Raw genomic sequence first — 14,314 nt, forward strand, 5'->3', positions numbered from 1 at the left:
CCAGTGCTGGCTCCCAGACCAGGAGCTGGAAGTGGCTAGGGAGCTGTGAGGGAGGGGGGAGCAGTATTGCTGTTGGCATGCAGGAACACTCCTGTTTCTCTGGGCAAGGGCCACCATGCCATTGAGCCTAGACCCCCAAGGCTATGCAGTCAGGAAAGGAGAAGGTAGGGGATGCTGGAGCTGAGGTCTCTCAGTCTCTCAGCGCCTACAAACACACACAGTCACTCCATGGGCTTCTAAGGTTTTTTTGTTTTTTTTTTAAGGTTTTTTTTTTTTTTTAGAACAATCTGGTCCCTGGATGGGGGCCTCTCCCCCCGCCCCTCCCCGCAGTCTGGCTACAGCTCCGATCGTCGCTCGATTTTGAGCAGCTCCACCTCGAACACCAGGGTTGCACCACCTGTGGGGGAGAAGTGGGGTCAAAATGCCAACCAGAGCCACAGGGAGGTGGGCTGGCTGCACGTGATGGGAGGTCAAGAGGTTGACTACCTGGAATCTTTGGGGGAGCTCCCCGCTCTCCATACCCTGTTGAAGATGCAGAAAGAAATGGTCAGCGATGGCCAAGCTCCCTTCCAGCCTGGGCAAAGGGAGGGTGTTCTGCCCCTCAGCAAGAAGGGCAGAAATGGAAAAGGTGTAATGGAGATGGGAAGGGGGTGCCAAAGGCCTGGCAAGGGCAGAGCGGGGCCACTACAGCTGAGTGCTTCAAGGATCTTGCCCTGTCCTCACTGCTAGACACAGCCAGACTTGGAGGAGGCATGTATTATAATAGACACAGTGAAGACCACTAACAGGCGGAAGCAGCTTTTACCCTTCCCAGTCACACACCCCAAACCCACTCTGCACCCTCAGAGGGGCCTCTTACCCAGCTCGGATGGGATCACCAGCTTGCGCTTTTCCCCCTCACACATCCTGCAGGAAGACACATGCTCAGCCCACGGCAACACCCAGGGCCCCTGTCCTGTGTCCCTGGGGCTTGCCTCCCACAGCTTACCTCTTGGGTGGTGGCCATGCACGCCCCCCCCTGCTCCCAAGCCCATTCCCCCATGACTCACCCCAGCAGCCCCTGGTCCCAGCCCTTGATGACCTGGCCTGTGCCAAGGGAGAAGACAAAGGGCTGGTTCTGGGGCAGGCTGCTGTCAAACTCCGTCCCATCTTCCAGCTTCCCCTGTGGGACCATGGGAAGGCCAATGAGGAGGAGGGGACCACCCCTGACAGCCCCCTCCCTCAGCTGCTCTCCCCATCAAGCTGGCTCCCACAGCACTGGTGGTCAGTCCTTTTTGTTTTTTTAGATGGGAGTCTCACTCTATTGCCATGGCTGGAGTGCAGTGGCAGGATCTTGGCTCACTGCAGCCTCCGCCTTCTGAGTTCAAACAATTCTCTCACCTTAGCCTCCCAAGTAGCTGGGATTATGGGCACCTGCTACCATGCCTAGCTAACTCTGTATTTTTAGTAGAGACAAAGTTTCATCATGGGACCAAGCTGGTCTCAAATTCCTGACCTCAGGTGATTCACCCGACTTGGCCTCCCAAAGTGCTGAGATTACAGGTGAGAGCCACCATGCCTGGCTGGTCACAGTCCTTTAAGAGGACAGAGCCTTGGGCAGCTGACAGTACACTGTCACTGCCTGCTGGTGCCCACCTGGGCAGTAGGCAAGGGCAAGGCAGAACCATGAAAACCGGCTTAGAGGGGAGAGGGGACTTGCCCAAGGTCACCTACCTGGCTAATGGAGAGCCAGACTCCCAAGCACTTTCTGGTCCTAGGAAGCCCCACCCACTCCCAAAAGGCCCGCCCAGCCCACTCACCGTATAGTGCATGTGCAGGACATCCCCTTTACGAGATTTGATGGGACAGTGGTCCACCCGTTTCTTGACCCCGATCTGCAGCTTCCTTTTGCCCTCGGCCCCTGTGGCCGTGGCCACGGCGCTCAGGCAGATGGACAGTACTGTCAGGACCTGGACCCAGCTCAGCCTCATGTCTCTGTGGGCACAGACCCCGACCGACAGACTGAACGGGGGGCGGGGGACAGAGAGGGCATGGAACACGGGTAGGTATCAGAAGGGTCCCACCACCACTGTATCTTGCTTGCCCCGGGGGATCCCCTTTATCCCGGGTCACCGCCCTCTCCCCCGGGCTCCGGGGCCACACTTACCAGTCCAGTGAGAAGGGGGCTTGGCCGAGGACCCCAGCAGCGGGGGGAGGGGGTCAGGGGAGGCCACAGCAGCCAGGGCCCCGCCCCTTTGCTCACCCCCATACCTTCCCTCCCTCCCGGTCCCCACCTCCGCTCTTCAGTTCCCGCCCGTCCCTTTACGCAAAGTCCAGACCCTATCTGGCTGCACAGCAGTTGCCCCAACTGGGCGGTCCCACTCACGCCACACCCAGCTGCCCTCGGCCCAGCACATCCACACCTCTGCGGCCGTTGCAGGGGGTCGGCCCCGAGGCACCCACACATCCCCGCTGGGTGACTCCGAGGAGCCTGGATCCTCTGGAGATACCCCCCAGCCTGGCCCTGTGCCTCCGCCCGGGGCGCCGCCCCAGCTCTGAGCCCTTGGGGGTCTCCGGGGCACCCAGACTGGCCCTGTGTCCGCTGGCCGCCGAGACCGCTCCACCCACACCACCTCTCCTGGAGGAGTTCTCGGCCTACCGCGTCCCCAAGCTCGACCACCACGGAGACCACCCCCGCGTCGACGCCTGGGGCCATTACTCGGGCGGGGCTCCTCACTTGGTTCCTCGGCACCGCCTTTCGGAGGACGCGGTGCCGCCCCCGGGCCTGCAGCCCCGCCTCCGTCAGAATTAGACCCCTTTTCCGGAGCTGTAGCCACGCCACTCACCGGCTGAAGCCCCGCCCCCAGCGCCTGCGCTCCGCTCCCCTCTGCTTCCGACCCCGAGGCTCCGCCTTTCACCTCCTCCAGCTCCTCCTTCAAGAGCCAGGCTCCGTCCCCCGACCCTCCTAGCTCCGCCCCCCGCCGCCGGGCTCCGCCTTCCACTGGCACCAGCTCGGAGGTCCCACCCGTCCCGGTTCCACGTCCCGCCCCAAGCCCCAGGGCTCCGCCCTGTGCGGCGTGAGAACCCTCCCCCTGCGGCATCTCCGGACAGCTCCGGCCAATTTCCACCCCCAATTTCCTCGTGACCTAGTTCTCGTTGACACTCGGAGCCCGGCTCGCTCCTGCCCGGCCTGATCCAGCCTGCCCTCTTGCACCCCGGGTCCCCCCTAGCCCGGGCTGTGGCCCCCGCTCACCTCCTCGCCGCGCCCCCGGAGTCAACCCCGGTGGTGCTGCTGCCTCTGCGCAGGCGCGTCCTCGTCGCTACCAGGGCGGGCCACGCCGCCCTCCCTCATTGGGCTGTGCGAAACCCGCGGCCACACACCGGCTGGCGCGGCTCTTTCCCTAGCCCCGCCCCCGCGGCGCCGCTGCCCTGCGTCACTTCCGGCGAGAGGTAATCCGAAAGGTTAGGTGAAAGTGACTTCCGAAAAGTCCGGAGGCACTTCCGGCCGAGGTGATAGTAGGGTCAGGCGGGCGTGGGTTCCCGGAGGGGGTCTTGAGAAGCCATTTCAAGTTGCTTCCAGCCTCTCCCACAGCACTCCTGTTTGCCTGGGCCTCATCATAGCCCACAGCCCTCAGTCGTCGTGGAAAGATCCTGGGCTTCAGGTTTGAATTCCGGGTCTGCCACTTGACTGGCTGTGTGCTTGGTAGAATCTGGCATCTGACACAGGCGTGTTACACGGGCTTGATGACATCCACCCCACGGGGCCCCTGTAGGACCAAATGATTTCCAATGCCAAGCCCTGACCTCCAGCCAATGCTCCTGCCCGCGTCTCTCTCCCAGGAGCCAGGCTTACCTCTACCTGTGCAGCTGGGCTCTGACTCTTGACTGGAATGATCTGGCTGGGCCCTTTCCCCCACCAGATTTATTTTCAGGCGCCCCAGCACCCACCAAACATCTATCAACTGAAGTAACGAGCCTGCAGTTGAGAGGCAGCTAAACCTAGGTTGAAGGTTCCGATGTGAGGGCAAATCCCCAGGCCAATTAGCCTTTCTGAGCCTATTGCCTCAATTGAAAAAGGAAGACAATCATCATGCTGACTTCAGAATTGAGGAGGTGCATGTGAAGCATTGTGGGTGTCTGGTGGGGCTAAGTGGGCTCTGGAGGTGGTAGTTCTGGGGCCCTAACCCTCCTCTGCCTCATGCTAATTGACCTTTGGCATGACTGGTGACATCATGACTGAGAAAATGATTTGGAAGTAGTAATCGCTGTCAGGAATTGTCTCCGCATTCAACCCACTGCTGCCTTGGGCCCACTAAGATCATAACCACATGTTCTGACCCAGCACCTCAGAGAAAACCTCCATTAGGGTGGCTGTCCCTCCATTCAGGTGGCTGCCCCTCCATGAAGGTGGCTGCCCAATTGAGTTAACTCTGCCCCTGAGTGTCCTGCCTCAGTGGGCAAAGCACTGGTGTCCAAGGCTGGCCTTTTATATATCCCAAACTACTCAGCTCTGGGCACTGGAGGCTGCAGGGAGAAACGGGGGGGCTGGGCTTGTGCTGGGATAGACAAGTCAGGTGAATCTCAGGCAGCAACTGCCGGGTTCAAGGAAGGTGAAGATGGAGAAAACTGTGGGTTGGGTGGGCGCGGTGGCTCATGCCTGTAATCCCAGCACTTTGGGAGGCTGAGGTGGGCAAATCACCTGAGGTTAGGAGTACAAGACCAGCCTGGCAAACATGGTGAAACCCTGTCTCTACTAAAAATACAAGAAATTTGCTGGGCGTGGTGGCAGACACCTGTAATCCCAGCTACTTAGGAGGCTAAGGCAGGAGAATGGCTTGAACCCAGAAGGTGGAGGTTGCAGTGAGCCGAGATCACGCCATTGCACTCCATCCTGGGCAACAAGAGCGAAACTTCATCTCAAAAAAGAGAAAAACACAAAAATTAGTTGGGTGTGGTGGCGGGTGCCTGTAATCCCAGCTACTTGGGAGGCTGAGGCAGAAGAATTGAACTCAGGAGATGGAGGTTGCAGGGAGCCAAGATCATGCCATTGCACTCCACCCTGGGCAACAGAGCAAGACTCTATCTCAAAAAGAAAAGAAAAAGAAAATGATGAGGGTTGTGGTGAGGGGAGACTGCTGCCCAAACCAGGCCCACCAGCCCCAGACCTTTGGTGCTTCCCTTTCAGGGAAGTGGGAGTGAAGTGAAGACAGGGCAGGAGCCGGGGCTTTAGAGTCAAGCTACAGGGAACAAAAAGCAGCAGATGCTGCCAGTGCAGCCCGGCAGGAAGAACGAGCGTCCTTTTCCATTGTCTGAAGATGGTCTCAAGCTTCTCTGCGGCCCGAGGACCCCAACCACAGCAATCTTCTGTTCCCTCTATGTGCACATGTGGAAACTGCTGCTCAGAGGCAGGGGCAGTGATAAGCAAGGTCACTCAGCAGATCTGGGTCCCACCCCAAGCGTTCTGGCCACAGAAGGCTGTCTCCTTCCAGAAAAGAACCCCAGTGAGAAGCAGGAGGGCTGGCACTCTGTATCAACTAGGCTCTCCCTGACCTCCATGCCTGGCAATAACATGAAAGTGATGAATCCATGATTCCAGCCCTGCCTGGGATCTGCGGCGGCGCCTTAGTCCTCATTTCCTTCATCTACACGATGAGGGAGCGACACAGGCTGTGGATTTAGTGATGCAGACATTCATGCCCAAACCAGCCAGCCTGGACAGTGACAAACAGTGATACAGGCAGGGATAGCTGCTTTCCATCTCTTTTATCAGGGTTGGGGGTCACAGTTCTCATACCGAAGCCCAAATCCCATTAGGCAGAGATTTAGGTCTTCTTAGTGAGGGGAGGAAGAGCCAGTTGTAAGACGCTTACTTGCCCAGTGTGGTTAGAAGCTGAGACAGTACCCCATTTTCCCCTGAGCTGGTATATGACCCCTCTTGCTGCCTCCCAGTCTCCTCTTCTAACTCTGTCCAGTTAGGTGACAGCCTCAGGGAGACGAGGGATGGCAGGAGAACCCTCTGAGAGGTGCAGGTCCTGGAGCAGCTTCTGCCTGGGCTGAGGTCTTGGGGGCTTGGCCGTTTTCACCAGGCTCCTCTCTGTTCCCTGATTAGGGTATGGCCTCTTGAGGCAAGTCACCCCGGTGAGTCTGAAAAGCCGTATGTCACCTTCGGAGCTTCCGGCACCTGAGGAGAGAGGATGTGATGTGTTCATGCTGCTGGAACTCAGCCCCAGCCCTGGACTCACTTGTGCCTCGGGCCCATTAAGTTCACAGCCTAGGCATCCTGCCACACCACTCAGCCCTGGGCGCTGGAGGCTGCAGGGAGAAGGACGAACCTTCTGCGAAGCCCATCCTCTCCTGATACTCCTGGGAAGCTCCCACTGGCCTGGCACATATGATGTCACCCCATGGCCTCACTGTGGGACACAGGTGGTGAGAGACACATCAGATAAGGGTGGAGAGGGTTCCACTATGTCCCCTGGCCTCTTGAAGCCCATAGGTAGGGTAGGTGTCTACCACAGAGGCTTCTGGGAAGGCCCGAACTGCAAGCTGGAGAAGCTGTGGCCCGCATTTCTTTCTTTTCTTTTTTTTTTTTTAAAACAGAGTCTTGCACTGTTGCTGGGCTGGAGTGCAATGGCACCATCTCGGCTCGCTGCAACCTCTGCCACCCAGAATCAAGTGATTCTCCTGCCTCAGCTTCCCGAGTAGCTGGGACTACACGTGCACACCACCATGCCCAGCTAATTTTTGTATTTTTAGTAGAGACAGGGTTTCACAATGTTGGCCAAGATGGTCTTGATCTCTTGACCTCGTGATCTGCCTGCCTCAGCCTCCCAAAGTGCTGGGATTACAGGTGTGAGCCACTGCGCCTGGCCTTGTGGCCCACATTTCTTTTTATTTATTTATTTTAAAGACAGGGTTTCACCATGTTGGTCAGGCTGGTCTTGAACTCCGGACCTCAGGCGATCTGCCCACCTTGGCCTCCAAAGTGCTTGGAATACAGGTATGAGCCACCACGCCCGGCCTTGTGACCTGCATTTCTACTCCAGGCAGATGTCACCTCCTCCAAGAGATCTCTGACCTCTGAAACATCAGGCCAGGTGCTTTTCACCACAGCCCTTGACATCCTCTGCTGGCATCATCCCTCCTGTATCTGGCTGCTGAGTTAGAATGTTTGACTTGCTTAACGCAGCTCCAATTACCAGCAGCTGCCTGGTAAATATTTGTTCAACATATTCAACAGCTTCCCCTTCCCTGGCCCTCCTCCTACTGGCAGGCTCACCACAGACCTGCTCCAGAACAGGGCCTTGATGCGTTTCCAAACAAATACCACCCCACAGATGCCTCACCTGCAGGTGTCTGGGTTGAGCTCTAAGCCCCGCCCTTGGCAACGGAGGAAGCTGCGGCGTCGGCAGCGGCAGCGGCAGGTCCGGCGGTCAGGGCGCTGGTGGCGCTGGGTGCAGCGTGGGCAGAGGGGCCTGGGGCTGGAGTAGGATGGGTGATGTCAGCTGGGGAGGGTGCTCCGGGGGCAGAATCCCAGCCCGGAACAGAGCGGGGCTGGGGACGGTGGTGGGGAGTGGCAGCCCTAGGGAGGAGAAGCGACATGTCTGGGGTGGGAAGGAAGAATCTTCCCTGGAGCCAGGGTCGGGGTGGAGCACACAGGCTTTGGGAGCAGAGGAAAAGGGAAAGCAGGCGACAGGTGAGAGGAGAAACACAGGAGCGGCGACAGCTTCCAGAGTCACTGGTACTCCCCTTGCCCCCACTCAGCTGGAGTCCAAGAGACTCACCTGTCCGGCTTCACAGCGCTGTCCTTTCTTTTAGGTCTGAAAAGTAAGAGAGATAGACAGAGACAAGAGGAGGAAGATCAGGAAATCCCAGTATCCTACTCTTTTTTTTTTTTTTGAGACTGAGTTTTGTTCTTGCCCAGGCTGGAGTGCAGTGGCATGGTCTCAGCTCGCTGCAACCTCTGCCTTCCAGGTTCAAGCTATTCTCCTGTCTCAGCCTCCCAAGTAGCTGGGGTTATAGGTGCCTGCCACCATACCTGGCTAATTTTTGTATTTTTAGTAGAGACAGGGTTTCACCATGTTGGCCAGGCTGGTCTTGAACTCCTGACCTTAGGTGATCCACCCATCTCGGCCTCCCAAAGTGCTGGGATTACAGGCATGAGCCACTGCATCCAGCCTAAGCATCTGACTCTTGCCCCAGATTTAAGGCTACCCTTGGCTCCACTCTTAGGAACCTGGTTCCTAGTTCTGTGGACCACCATACCAGCACCCCCAAGCCTGGCCTCTGAGAGCTGAGAAGTTGGGCATGGCTGGCACCTGCATTCACACTGGCTGTGTTCTTCCAGGGACATCTCCCCCAGCTGACTGCTTGGGTACCGGATCATGAGGATCTGTTCTCAGAAGAACAGGGAGGACAGTGAGGGAGAGAGAAAAAAGGGATGCTCTAAGGCTGAAGGGAGAAAAACTCACCCAACAGCCTGGACCCTGGCCACCAGCCCTCCTCTCCACCCACCTCCTGTGCCTCAGTCTCCAGGCTGCCCCAGCCCCAAAGCCAGCCAGCATCACCCTGCCCACCGCCCCGCCTGCCCCAGTACCCGCATCCCCTGCCCGCCGCCCCGCCCGCCCCAGTACCCGCATCCCCTGCCCGCCGCCCCGCCCGCCCCAGTACCCGCATCCCCTGCCCGCCGCCCCGCCTGCCCCAGTACCCGCATCCCCTGCCCGCCGCCCCGCCTGCCCCAGTACCCGCATCCCCTGCCCGCTGCCCCACCTGCCCCAGTACCCGCATCCCCTGCCCGCTGCCCTGCCTGCCCCAGTACCTGCATCCGGACTTGGTGCTGCCCAGTAGGCACACACTCCAGGCCGTCGTCAGGGCAGCAGCCACCACAGCGCTGCACAGTGACACAGCTGGGCACCAGCTGTTTGGCCACGGTGCCCATGAGCTCCACAGTCAGGGGCACCACCACGTCCCGGGGCTGGCAGGTAGCACGAGTATACACATCTATCCATGACACTACTGGGGGCAGACCGGTAAAGGGTTAAGTCCCCACTGGTTTTCCTGCAGCTGCTCCCAGCAGCTGTCCTCCCCAGTCCCCAAGCCACAGCCACCCTCCACTAGCCCTCCCTGCTCTGCCCTCACAACCTGTCTTCCTCTGCCCTGTTTATCCAGAACCAAGTAACTCCACTGCCTCAGTTTCCTCTTTCGTGAAATGGGTAGAATAATAGTTTGCATATTCCAGGGGAGTTACACAAGATGATGGTCACCAGGTATACCTGGAATCAGGGCCTGTGACAAACCCTCTTAGCACTGGCTAGAGCCGAGTTTTTATGAATATTACCTTTCTTCTGGTGGCCAGGGGCATCAGGCTGGGACACAGGGGCCTGTGGGAGAGAAAAGACCTGGACCCGAGGTACACGCTAGGAGAGTCTGGCATTGTCGCCATCCCTGGGTCTTTGCCCTTGCATCAAGAGGCTTCGCCACCTCTCTGCCATCTTTCCAGATTGCTCTGTTCCTGTGGCCACTGCTCTAGCTTTATCTGTCCTCTCTTGGCCATCCTGGACCTACCCTGGCCCAAAACCCAACAGGTGCCCCAGTGGCCGCATCAAATCTCCAGGCCGCGGAGCCGAGCATGTCTGGGGGCTGCATACAGATCAGGAGAGCGCAGTGGGCACCGAACCAGGTCCAGCGGGCACCGAGGCAGCCCCGCCCCCAGCGGTGCCCAGGGGACGGGGTGGGGCAGAGGAGTGGCCCCAGGCTAGGGCTGGCGGGGAGGGGCACCTCTCAGGGGATGCACGCGCCGGGTCCCCGAGACGCCCGCGTTCAAGGCCAGACCCCGCAGATCCCCTCGGCGGAGGCCGCGGGTCGCCTCCTCACTTCCGCCAACCTTGAGAGAGGGCAAGGCGGGCTGGCGCGCTGTCGGGCTGCACGTACCTGGGCGGGGGCCAGCTGCAGGAGCGCGGCGAGCAGCAGGCGGCGGAGCAGGGGGCTCATGGTGCCCGCAGGGGCCGCCCGCCGGGGGCGCCCGCATCGCCCTAGCCCGGTGGTGCGGGGGGCGGTGGCAGCCAGAGTCCCATGGCTTGGGCCCGGACGCGGCGGGTGGGGGCCGGGCGAGGGGGGCGGCTCCTCCACGGCCCCCTCCCGAGCCCTGGTTTCAGGCAGCGCAGCGCAGCGCAGCGGCGGCAGGAGGAGCCGGGCAGGCAGACGACCGGTGGTGGCGGGCGGTGGCGGCGGGGACGGCGGGGGCGACCGGGGGCCGGGCCGGGGCTGGCGGGAGGGCGGCTCATGTGACCCAGACACGCGCTCCCCACCGGGCCGTGGGGCGGGGGCGGGGCGGTAGGGGGGGGCGAGGCCGCCGGCGGGGCCCGCCTCCTCCACACACCCCCTCCCGCCTCCCGCCGCTGCAGGGGAAAGGGGACGCGCCGCCCAGGGGGCTGGGCTCCCCGGTCGCCCGCCGCTAGAACCCGGAGGGCGGGGTGCTGCCCCTTGGCGAGGCTGGGACTGTGGGCGCTGGGCCTAAAAGAGGGAGCCGGACACAAGCTCTGCAATCACTTTATTGCGCGCGTTTTGGGGAGCGGGCCGTCCTGGGAAGGAAGCAAGATGGAATGCACAGCAGACCCCCAACCAGGTGAGCCCCTCAGGGGCCAGCGCCTGGGGGCACGATCTCGGGGCCTTGGGTTGGCCCTGGTGGTGGTGGCTGCTGCTGCTTCTGCCATTGTTGCTTCTGCTGGAGGCTGGCTCTGTTGGCCCTGGAGGAGAGGGCACCTGGGTGGTTGGGACAGGGATCCCCAAGGGTAGTGCCAGGACAGGGAGCAGGGGGGCAGAATAGAGCAGGGACAGACCTGGCCCGCGCCCGCGCCTCGTTGTACATGGCGGTGATGATCCGATCCTTTTCATCCATGAAGTTAAGGTGCATCTGCTCCACCATCCTGCAGTGGGTCACGGTTAACTCTGGGGCTCCAATTCCTGCTGTCCCTCAAGTCCTGCCTTCTTCCACTCCACTCTAGGGCCCTCGCAGGGTTAGGGACCTCAGCCTGACACTGCCTATGATAGGTGTGGAGAGCTCAGAGTGGCCCTGGCTTGTCCAGGGTCCAATGGCATCCAAAGGCCCTGGCTGCCCTTCGAGGTGTGACAGCAGCTATGAACATGGGGTGCTCCTCCCAGAAGACTAGAAAGGGTGTGCATCTAACTCCATCACTGAACTAGGCAGGCTGCTAGCAGTGGGCACTGGCCTTTAGGTATCTGCTATAGAAAATCAGCTTCGTGGCCAGGCGAGGTGGCTCACGCCTGTAATCCCAGCACGTTGGGAGGCGGAGGTGGGTGCATCACCTGAGGTCAGGAGTTCAAGACCAGCCTGACCAACATGTAAACCCCTGTCTCCACTAAAAATACAAATAAATTAGCTGGGCATTGTAATGTGCGCCTGTAGTGCCAGCTACTGGGGAGGCTGAGAGAGACTTGCTTGAGCCCAGGAGGCAGAGATGAGGTTGCAGTGAGCCAAGATTGCACCACTGCACTCCAGCCTGGGCGACAGAGTGAGACTTCGTCTCAAAAAAAAAAAAAAGGAAGAAAAAAGAAAATCAGCTTCATGGCACGTGTGAGAGTGGCAGGCAGAGAGATGCGAACTGCCACATGAGAGCTGTGCTGCATTCGCTGCTTGTGCTTGATTTTGTTCTCAATCCCTCCCTGGCAGCCAGCATGAAAGATTTACATTTGAAATATGAAAAACTGTAAGTGACAACGTTAGCTCTCAGCCCAGCACTGTCTTCACTAAGTAAGGAGAGGCTCCAGAGACCGATTTGAAGCAACTCTCAGTTTGAGAGACACAAGAGTACATGCCGCGAGGTGCTGTGCGGGGCTGGCTGACCACACTGGAATTCACCCACCCTCCTGCCCTCTGCCCATGTCCCCCAGGGAGAAGAGGTGTTACCTGAAGATGACATAGTGCAGGCCCATGCGAAGCAACTCTCAGTTTGAGAGACACAAGAGTACATGCCGTGAGGTGCTGTGCGGGGCTGGCTGACCACACTGGAATTCACCCACCCTCCTGCCCTCTGCCCATGTCCCCCAGGGAGAAGAGGTGTTACCTGAAGATGACATAGTGCAGGCCCATGCCGGCCAGCATGAGCAGGAGGCAGTACCTCAGCACTTGCTGGTTGCATTTGTGTTGCTGCTGCCTAGACTGGGGCCCCTCTGGCCTCACATGGTGAAACTGGGACCAGTACTGTGCGTTGGGGTGCTCCCAGGAGCTGCTAGGAGGCAGAGGAAGGGACACTGTGGAAATGAGGCTCCCCAAGAGACCTGGGGTGGGGCGAGCTGAGGGCAGGACTACTGTACCTGTGTGTTTGGCGGGCAGACTTGTCACGGGCTGTGGTTCCTGGAGACTTTGGGGGGCTAGGTGAGCGGAGCTGGTCATCATAGCTGCGGCGGCTCTGCTCACGGCTGAGCACGTGGTATGCCTCGCTCAGCTCCACAAAGCGGTTGTGCAGGGCTGGGTTTCCAGGGTCCCGGTCCGGGTGCAGCTGGGGTGGAGCAGGACTCCCCTTATCTCCCTTTGCCTGTCCCTCCCCACGACCCATGCTGATGACATCCACCCACCAGGGCTCCAGTCATGCCGAGGCCCCACCTGGTCAGTGACCCTCACTCTGGCCTCCCTACTCCTCAGAAGGCCAGAGAGCCATGGACTCCTGCCCCCTCCTGTGTTCAAGCCCTCCCTACCTGCCAGCGCCCTGCATTTACCATATGCCCGGTTCCAGGTTTCTCAAGAACAGGTAGGTCAAGAAAACCAAGCCTAGCCCATCAGACGACCCCTGGCTCCTGCCCACAGCCTTTCCCCTGCCCCTGAGCACCTGCCACTCCCTTTGAGGGCTGAAAGAACATGCCACCAGCCAGAGATGCAGGTCTACTCCTGGGAACTTGAAGCATGCCCCCACTGGCTATTCCTGCTCCCCCTCCCCACATTAGGGGCACTGTTACCTCTTTGGACTTGGCAAAGAAAGCTCGTTTAACTTCCTCAGTGCTGGCACCAGGATGTACCCCCAACACATCATAATAATTCCTGGGGCTGGACCTGTGGAGAGAGTCCCAAACCTGCAGGGGCTGAGGAAACCCAGAAGATAGCTCCGCCCTGCCCTTCTCAGCCCCTCCCTGGGCCACACCCTTTAACTCAGCCTCCGGGAGCTGAGAGGCTGAAACAGGTCCCAGGACCGATCTGTCTCCAGATCAGCTCTCCCTTTGGAGTGTTTCAGGCATAGTAGAGGTCAGGATCTCTCAAAGTGGAGTCCAAAAACTTGTTGGGAAAAACTGATTCCTAAGTCCCACCCAATTGATTCCTTCAGTTCAGAATCTCCAAAGCAGAGCCCGGGAATCTGCATTTTGTACCCAACACCCCCCTACACGCCTCCCATCCTCCACAGAGGGCTGTGCACAGTGATGCTTGAAAACCACTAGAGCTGTGGTAAGAGCGTTGGGTTTGACCTGGACTCAAATTCCTCCTCTGCCGCTTACATCGGTGTATGACCTTGGGGGTCTTTATCTCCGATCCTCAACAGGGAAGGTGAGGGTTACCTGAGACAAACCTGGGAACCTCCTGACACGCAGTAGAGACCACAAATATCTCAGCACATAGGGCAAACAGTAACCCATTGAACAACCAGGCAGGCCCCCCGCGCCCAACTCACCGCTGCCCGGCGGCCGTTCCGTGGAGCCGTGAGGGAGGGCTGCGGGGCCACAGCCGGCACAGGCGCAGGGGCAGTAGGGGCGGCATGGCGGCGGGAGGGCAGCTGGGAAAGAAGGCCACCAAGAGCGCATTGGGACGAGGATGGGGCTAGACTTCAAGCACCCAGGGTAGAGGGAAGGGGACTGGCCCGGTGTTTCTGCGAAGGAAGACTGAAGCAGGCCCGGGGAGGGGGCGGTTCTTGCCCAGGACCAGACCCGCTTGTCCTGGACCTGCCCCTTCCTCTGACTGGGGCATCCGCGGCCCTTCACCGCGCTGGCTTCGGGGTCTGGACAACCAGCCTGGGACTTGAAGACCCTGTTCCCACCCAGGGAGCTTGAGGCCGGGCGAAGGAGGGGCCACGACCAGGCCCCGCCCCCACCACGCACAGACTCCGCGGCTGTCGCCATTTCCTGCGTCTATTCAGGCCCCGCCCTCGCACTCTCATTGGCGTGGTTGCTAAGACCACGCCCAACTGGCAGGAAAATACGGTTGAGACCCCGCCCCTACGCGTCTATTGGCCTTTGGTACCTCCGGCCCTCCCGCCTGCGGACTCGTTGGACAGGCGCGGGCGCTGGACAGGAGCGGCAGGGACGGAGCCCACTCTGAGTCTCTGTGAGGCTT

The 14,314-nt window shown here is 59.8% G+C and overlaps 4 protein-coding genes across 15 annotated transcripts; all 4 read right to left on the reverse strand.

The window, feature by feature from the left end:
* Positions 1–229: 229 nt before the first annotated feature.
* On the reverse strand, positions 230–3,311 carry FKBP2 (FKBP prolyl isomerase 2). Of its 8 annotated transcripts, none has more exons than XM_012463097.2 (6): positions 3,233–3,311; positions 1,800–1,974; positions 1,050–1,162; positions 860–906; positions 487–522; positions 230–397 (listed from the first exon to the last, which is right to left on the reverse strand). In XM_012463097.2, exons 2-6 carry the CDS (start codon positions 1,968–1,970, stop codon positions 336–338), a joined length of 429 nt encoding a protein of 142 aa, XP_012318520.2. In that variant the 5' UTR covers positions 1,971–1,974; positions 3,233–3,311; the 3' UTR covers positions 230–335. The 8 variants fall into 8 exon arrangements, with proteins under 8 accessions (XP_012318520.2, XP_064221527.1, XP_064221531.1 ...); XM_064365457.1 differs by having other exon boundaries at positions 1,800–2,001; positions 3,233–3,284; XM_064365461.1 differs by having other exon boundaries at positions 3,126–3,270.
* Positions 2,283–3,080, reverse strand: LOC135270147 (translation initiation factor IF-2). Its single transcript, XM_064365453.1, has one exon. It carries the CDS (start codon positions 3,078–3,080, stop codon positions 2,283–2,285), a length of 798 nt encoding a protein of 265 aa, XP_064221523.1.
* Positions 3,312–5,723: 2,412 nt separating the features above from the next.
* On the reverse strand, positions 5,724–10,216 carry VEGFB (vascular endothelial growth factor B). 2 transcript variants are annotated; one of them, XM_064365463.1, is made up of 7 exons: positions 9,910–10,216; positions 9,317–9,359; positions 8,798–8,994; positions 8,298–8,371; positions 7,764–7,799; positions 7,326–7,460; positions 5,724–6,160 (listed from the first exon to the last, which is right to left on the reverse strand). In XM_064365463.1, the coding sequence occupies exons 1-7, from the start codon at positions 9,967–9,969 to the stop codon at positions 6,139–6,141; spliced, it is 567 nt and encodes a 188-aa protein (XP_064221533.1). In that variant the 5' UTR covers positions 9,970–10,216; the 3' UTR covers positions 5,724–6,138. The 2 variants fall into 2 exon arrangements, with proteins under 2 accessions (XP_064221533.1, XP_064221532.1); XM_064365462.1 differs by having other exon boundaries at positions 7,326–7,561.
* Positions 10,217–10,516: 300 nt separating this feature from the next.
* Positions 10,517–14,164, reverse strand: DNAJC4 (DnaJ heat shock protein family (Hsp40) member C4). Of its 4 annotated transcripts, none has more exons than XM_012463102.2 (6): positions 13,656–14,092; positions 12,952–13,045; positions 12,313–12,497; positions 12,063–12,227; positions 10,818–10,904; positions 10,517–10,724 (listed from the first exon to the last, which is right to left on the reverse strand). In XM_012463102.2, the coding sequence occupies exons 1-6, from the start codon at positions 13,739–13,741 to the stop codon at positions 10,613–10,615; spliced, it is 729 nt and encodes a 242-aa protein (XP_012318525.2). In that variant the 5' UTR covers positions 13,742–14,092; the 3' UTR covers positions 10,517–10,612. The 4 variants fall into 4 exon arrangements, with proteins under 4 accessions (XP_012318525.2, XP_012318526.2, XP_012318524.2 ...); XM_012463103.2 differs by having other exon boundaries at positions 12,063–12,224; positions 13,656–14,089; XM_012463101.2 differs by having other exon boundaries at positions 10,517–10,904; positions 12,063–12,224; positions 13,656–14,164.
* Positions 14,165–14,314: the final 150 nt, after the last annotated feature.

Source organism: Aotus nancymaae, unplaced genomic scaffold, assembly GCF_030222135.1.
Source record: "Aotus nancymaae isolate 86718 unplaced genomic scaffold, 86718_ANA_hifiasm-v0.15.2.pri h1tg000059l, whole genome shotgun sequence".
Lineage (NCBI taxonomy): Eukaryota > Metazoa > Chordata > Mammalia > Primates > Aotidae > Aotus > Aotus nancymaae.